Source organism: Myotis brandtii, unplaced genomic scaffold (assembly GCF_000412655.1).
Source record: "Myotis brandtii unplaced genomic scaffold, ASM41265v1 scaffold535, whole genome shotgun sequence".
NCBI classification, from domain to species: domain Eukaryota; kingdom Metazoa; phylum Chordata; class Mammalia; order Chiroptera; family Vespertilionidae; genus Myotis; species Myotis brandtii.
Genome location: NW_005369964.1, coordinates 934,088 through 941,005, shown reverse-complemented (window position 1 = coordinate 941,005; position 6,918 = coordinate 934,088). Strand labels below are relative to the sequence as shown.

The following is a 6,918-nucleotide window of genomic DNA, read 5'->3' as shown; positions in this document are numbered from 1 at the left end:
TGGCTGGACAGCGAGAGGACAGTCCAGTGAACGGGGCAGTCCTGCCGCTGCCTTGATCTTGGACTCCCAGCCTCCAGAACTGGGAGAAACCAATGTCTGCCGTGAGGCCGCGCGGGCCACGGTCTTCTGTTACAGCGGCCGGATGGACCAGACATCCTCACGTGTGACCTCTGGACCGAAGCCCGAGCTCGGAGCCTGGCCCAGGGCCCACGACGGGTTCCCAGCCCGCCTGCTCGGACTGCCCAGCAGGTTCCTCCACCCGTAGCCAACCTGGAAGTCCCGACCCTATGTTTCCTCCACTTCCTTCAGCCCCCCTGTCCCCCCCCCAACCTCCTCCTCCTGAAACCTGCCTCCAGCCCGACCTGAGAGGACCTCTGATCCCCAAAGGCTCGTGAGATCAGAAACTCAAAAGGATGCTCCCTCCTCACACCCCCTCTGTTTAAACTGCTCTTCAGACCTGACCACACTCCCATCCCCCTCTCCCAGCAGCACCTGGAATACAGCAGACCTCCGCGTTTGTGGAGGGAGTAGCAGCATCTTTTCTGAAACGCCCCTTTGACAGTTCGTTTGCTGCTTTACCGCAGTTGGCCGCTAAACGGCTCCTCTTAACTTTCAACTGTCACCTACACCAGCTCTCACTGGCAGGCAGACCTCCAGCGGAGAATTCTTTTCACAGCCACGCTGGTTGCTGGGATGAGTTGACCCCAGCGACACAATAAAACCAAATGAGCGCCCTCCGTGCAGACCAAGCTTTTCCAGCCTTGACCTAGAATGTGAACCTGGGGAAGGGCCTCCCTGAGACCCTCTCGCCCAATATGACAGGTGGGAAAACCGGCCGGAGAGGGGCTTGGCCGTGCCAAGGCCTCCCGAAGACTAGCACTCCTTTCTGGCCTCTCCCGGACCCTCAGGGGTGGGCAGAAGGCACTGACTTGGAATTCAGATTCTGGGACCAGTAATGAAATGCCGCCCCCCCAATTCAGTACTCCAGCCCTCTGTGCTCCCCAGTCTGCTGCGTGCAAGGCGGGCTCTCCTGCATCCTACAGCCCTGGGCGGCTCTTTACAAGAGTGTCTGTGACTCAGGCATCCAGCCAGCCAGGCAGAGCTGGTCTCAGGTGAACCCACCGGTGACACAGGCAGTCCTGGCTCCTGGCTGCTGGTCTCCAGCCTGGGACTTCCCACCTGGCTGCTGCCTCTGACTCAGGAACCCCTCTCTCTTCCCCATGGTCCCAGGCAGACCTCATCTCATCCCTGTCAACCCCCCATCATAGAGAACAGCGCCCCATCCCAGCTGGCCCCAGGACCCCACCCATTCGCTCACTGCCCCCAGGCTGGCTCCCACCCACTCAAGGGCGCTGGTGGTGAGAAAAGGAGGCCAAGCAGGTCAGGAGATGGTCGTGTTGCCGGCCGGCCCGGTGGCCGTCGGCGGGTCAGCGCAGGTAGGAGCACTCTGAAGGCTCGGTGGTGGGAACGGGGGCCCTTGGGATGATATCTTGCCTCGTCGGACATTTCCTGAAGGGTCTGGGGTGACTTCTGAATCCCTGGTCTTTGTGTCTACCGCCTGTCCAGCACACACGGGGTTCCATGAGCAGTACGATAAATTTCACGGTCTCCATTTTGTCCAATATAAATTTCTAGGAGGAAAAACAAACCTCTCATTCTTTATTCTTGACACCATTCCCCAGGGACCAAAGCACCATTAAAATCTGCCTACATCTCCTTTAGCTTTCACAAGAGCCCTAGCAAGGGTGTGGTATCAGTGACGATTGGTGAATGAGCAAACCTAGGTTCAGAGAGGTTAAGTGAGTGGCCTGAAGCTGCACAGCCCAGTGGTGGCCGAGCTGGAGGACTCAGAGTCCAGATCTTGTGTGGCTTCTTGAAGGTGGTTGCCTGCCTCTTACCACTGCTTCCTCCATAAAACACACCGTGGCTGCCCTCGCCTCCCTCCCTGAGAGGCATTCAGTTCTTGGGGACCAGGTAGCCCTTTATCTCCCCCCACCCCCAGCTCTTTACCCAGCACAAAGCTGAGCACATGCAGGTGTCTCTCAAACTAGGTTGGGTGACTAGTACAGGAGACCCCTGGGACCCCTTGACATTACTTTTTTAGGGGAAGATGGAATGAATATACTGTAACTATTTAGACAAATGCACCCTTCTTCAAAATCACGTCATTCATTTTGCAACCGGAAGGAGTTAAGCCCCAGGGGATGCCAGTTATGTGGCCTTCAACATGGATGGTGCCTCTGAGCGATGCCACAGAGGGGCCCTGCTACTGCCCGTGACGTTCTTAAAAGAAGTGCTTCTCGACTAGGATGCAGGCTTGCTCCCCGCTGACTGCTGCTATTGGACAACACTGGGGAAGGGACTTGCCTCTCTGGGTTCCAGAGAAGCGAAGGATCCTGTTTGAATGTCTCCACTGAACCTACCTCAAGTGAGGAAAGCAAGTCATGAGCTGGGATGAAGCCAGTACTGAAGGTGGCAGACAGGGGAGCGTGGGAAGGCCAGGTCCTTGATGGTGCTACTGGGCCTCTCGTCACACCATGCCTGAAACCCAGCCACCAAACACCCGCTCGAGATGCGAGACATGCCTGTTACAAGAGTCCAACAACCTCAACCAAGAACGCGGTTGTGTGACTCACACCTACGGATTTCAAAGCTTACTACAAAGTTACAGTAGTCCAGACAGGGTGGTACTGGCATAAGGGCAGACAAATGGATCAATGGAATAGAAAGGGGTCCAGAACTAACACTTCTCCTTTTTTAAAAAAATATATATTTTATTGATTTTTTACAGAGAGGAAGGGAGAGGGATAGAAACATCGATGAGAGAGAAACATTGATCAGCTGCCTCCTGCACACTCCCTACTGGGTATGTGCCCGCAACCAAGGTACATGCCCTTGACCAGAATCAAACCTGAGACCCTTCAGTCTGCAGACAGACGCTCTATTCACTGAGCCAAACGGGTTAGGGCAACACTTCTCCTTTATGGGCAATTGATTTTGGGCAAGGGCGAGGAGACAATTCAATGGGGGAAGAATCATTTTTTCAACAAATTGTATCAGGACAAATAAATATCCTTATGCAAAAGAGTGAAATTGGATCCTTATATCATATACAAATTAATTAAAAATGGATAATAAATCTGATAATAGAGCAAAAGCTACAAACTTCTTACAAAAAACTTAGGTATAAATCTTTGTAACTTTGGATTAGGTAGGCAATGTTTTTCTTTCTTTCTTTCTCCCTTTCTTTCTTTCTTTCTTTTTTTAAGATATGATGCCTAAAGCATAATAACCAAAGAAAAAATAGCTAGATTGGATTCATAAAAATTAACGTTTGTGCTTCAATGGATACCATCAACATGAAAAGACAATCCATAGAATGAGAGAAAATGTTTTCAAATCATATACTGTAGAAGGGACTTGTATCCAGACGAGGTAAGGACTTCTTACAACTCAACAATAAAGACAAACGATCCAATTTAAAAATGCGCAAAGGATCTGAATAGATATTTCTCCAAAGAAGATATACAAACAGCCAATAAACACCTTATGAAAAGATGCTCAACATTCATCTTAGTCAACCAGAAAATGCAAATCAAAACCACAATGAGATACCACTTCACGTCCACTAGGATGGCTAAGTTGCAAAAGACAGATAATACCAAGTGTTGCGGAGGAAATGGGGAAAGTTGAAGCCGCATATATGGACCCTAGGGTTGTAAAATTATGCAGCCACTTTGCAAAACAGTATGGCAGTTCCTCAAACATAGTTAGCACATGACTCAAATTCCACTCCTAGGTGTATACCCAAAGTAATTGAAAAGACATGTCCACACGAAAACATGTTCATGAATGTTCATAGCAGCATTATTCATAACAGTAAAAAAAAAAAAAAAGGAAATAACCCAAATGCCCATCAACTGATGAATGGCTAAACAAATTGAGGGTTAGCCAAACAATGGGCTATTTTCAGCCACTTAAAGGAAGGAAGTATTGATTCATGCTCCTGTACGGATGAAACTTGAGGACAGTACGTGAAGTGAAAGAAGCCAGATGCAACATGTATTGTGGGGGGCGATGAAGACGTTCAGGAATTAGATACTAATGATGGTCGGGCAATTCTATACTGAAAACACTGAAGTGGGCGCTTTAAACGGGGAAATGTTATGATATCTGAATTACATCACAACAATATTGTGATTAAAAATAAAAAATAAATATATATGCTCTGCTGTCAGTGGAAGCCAATGTGGTCACATGTTCCCTGTCACTGAGCATCAGCGTTATGATGATGGGGGTTTGGGCCTACGGGGCAGTGAGAAGGGACACTTCCCTGGACTTGACTGAGAGTCTTAAGTTAAAATTGAGGTCTCGTCACACAGCTCCCTTACTCACCGAAATGCCCCTCCCAGCATACACACGTGTAAATGTGGGACCTCATGTGTGTGCACTTTGGTGTGTGTGTGTGCAGGTGTCAGTGTATGTTTCGTGTGTATGTTAGGTGTGCAGAGAGCACCTGTGAATGTCTGTATGAGTGTGTACACAGTGTGTGTGTGTGTGTGTGTGTGTGTGATGTGCTGGGTGGGGGGCTGCACATAAAGGCCAGCAGGGCAGGAGTTCCTTGACACCCACCTCTGACCTTGCACCTCGTAGGTGCTCATCATAAATTTGTTGAGTCCAGGAGCCCATGCAGCCGTGGAGAGAGGAGCTAATGGGGGGCTAACCACAAATGCACCCCGAATCGGCTGAGGTTGGGCCAGCCTGGGAAGCAGGGAGTCTCACCTGAATCAGGTCGAGCTTGGAGAAGAGGCCCATGCTCTTGGGCTCCACACAGTCAGAGGAGCAGCACTGCTGGGCCATGTTGTCGATGGCCATTTGCATATAGTTGAGCAGCTGGCTCTGCAAGAGGAGCAGGAAGAGGAGGGGGAGGCAGCGGCTCAGCCCTCTCCCAGGATACCCTGGCCCTCTGGCCCCCTGGCCCCCTGGCCCCAGCTCTCCCAGGTCAGAGAAGCGATCGGGAGCCAGGAGCCACCTGCTCATCCTGGTCTGTGCCCCACTCCCCAAGGGCTTTATCCAGTCCCTCCCGCCTGCAGGGTCTGAGGGTCCTCCTGGCTGGAGATGTCGGTGGTCCACACCTGGGGCAGGGGCTGGGCAGGGGCCTGGAGGCACCCAGCGCTCCTCACTCCGGGCAGCGCCTGCGTCCTGGACTTCAGGCCTCTGGGGTGGCAATCAGCTGCGGCAGCCTTGCTTCCCACCTTAAAAAGACCCAGAAGGAGCTCTTACCTGTGCCAGCCTACTCCCTCTCCAAGCTCCTTGGTTGGGGGCCAGCAGCCCACAGACCCCAACTTTCATGTCTTCCAAATTAGGGTCCTCCGGGGCCTGGGAAGGTCCTACATCCGATGACCACACCCTGCTTGGGTGGAGTGTGCCCAGAGCAGCCCTGGGCCCCAGGCCTAAATCCCTGTGTCCTTCCAGCAGCCCAGCCCCTGAGGCTGGGAGGCCACAGTTCTGAGCATTTTTCGTGGGTGAGGGCTGGGGCGGGGGTCAGGAATTCACATTCCGAAGGCCAGTAAGAAGCAGCTCAAGAGCCTAAGCTCAGAAATCCTGGCCCTGGTCATGAACTTCGACCATGACTTGCTCTCCTCGGCACCACTTTTCTCATCTGTGAAATGGGTATGGGTAAAATCAAGCAATAGTTCGGAGTGCCTATTCTGGGTCAGGCCTTGGGCTAAGCCCTCCCTGGTAATGATCAAAGATAGTGCACAGCAACCACTCATTTCAATGTCATTATTATTCATCACAGGCATGACAGAAGGACTGATCAAGCAGCCAGCATATGCTGGGCCCTGGGCCTGGGCCGGGGGTCCCAGCTCCGGTTCTTGGTAGAGATGGGTTTGTGGCTGCAGTTTTTCCCGCTGGTAAAGTGACACCTGCCCCATCTTAGAGAAGCCCTTCGAAAGCTAGCAGTCACCATGGTGCAAGGGGGTAAGTGGGGTGTGTGTGTGTGTGTGTTGGGGGTGAGGAGACAGCAGCCTCCGCCCCTGCCCCGCCCCTGGGCCAGCAGACTGGGCTCACATTATGGCTGCCCGTGTCTTTCTGGAAGGTGACACCATGTCCCGACTGCCACTGCAGCTCCTGCCTGCGGTGACACCTCTTCTGCAGCTGGCACAGCCGGATCTTGAGGGTCTGTGGGCAGAAGGGCTGGGTCACTTCGGGGCAGCGAGCCCGCCCAGGCCCGAGAAGCCCACTGCCCAGGGCGGTCCGAGTGACGATGGGGTGGGAGGCGGGGCCACTGAGAGGGCCAGGAGATGCCGCAGGGGCCATGTCCGCCCGCCCAGGCCCGAGAAGCCCACTGCCCAGGGCGGTCTGAGTGACGATGGGGGGGAGGGGGAGGCGGGGCCACTGAAAGCACCAGGAGATGCCGCAGAGGCCATGTCCAGGCCGCCTGGGGACAGAACCCCCACTCAGCCCCCAGAACCCCGTTTTCCTTGTCAGACCCAAAGCCATCGGCCTGTGCCCTCCTGGCCTCGAGGGGCTGCTGGGAGGACAGTGGGGAGCCAGGCTGCGGCCACCGCGCCGTGCTGAGCACAGTACCGCCTCCAGGCCCCATTGAGTTTGGAAGACACAGGACCTCCGCTGTGTCCTCACTTCTCCGAGCCTTAGTTTTCTCATCTCGAAAATGGGAAGGACAGCATGGCGGCAACTAAGGTGTTAAACTCAAGAGGGAATTAAAAAACCCTCAGTAATCAGGATAAATAATATTTTAATGCAATTGAAAAAAAATCAAAGATGCCCTGGCTGGTTTGGCTCAGTGGATAGAACGTTGGCCTGCGGACTGAAGGGTCCCAGGTTCGATTCCAGTCAAGGGCACATGCCCGGGTTGTGGGCTCGATCCCCAGTGTGGGGCGTGCAGGAGGC

General features: G+C 53.2%; 1 protein-coding gene across 4 annotated transcripts in view; it reads right to left on the bottom strand.

Annotated features, from left to right (window-relative positions):
- Positions 1-481: 481 nt before the first annotated feature.
- Positions 482-6,918, bottom strand: part of LOC102258756 — an 18,452-nt gene continuing 12,015 nt past the window's right edge. For all 4 annotated transcript variants that reach the window (XM_005877841.2, XM_005877842.2, XM_014549109.1 and 1 more), the window contains exons 7-10: positions 6,076-6,186; positions 5,136-5,255; positions 4,783-4,899; positions 482-1,631 (exon numbers count right to left, since the gene is read on the bottom strand). In XM_005877841.2, the coding sequence (XP_005877903.1) occupies positions 1,428-1,631; positions 4,783-4,899; positions 5,136-5,255; positions 6,076-6,186 (552 nt within the window). In that variant the 3' untranslated portion in view covers positions 482-1,427. The remainder of the gene's footprint in view (positions 1,632-4,782; positions 4,900-5,135; positions 5,256-6,075; positions 6,187-6,918) is intronic.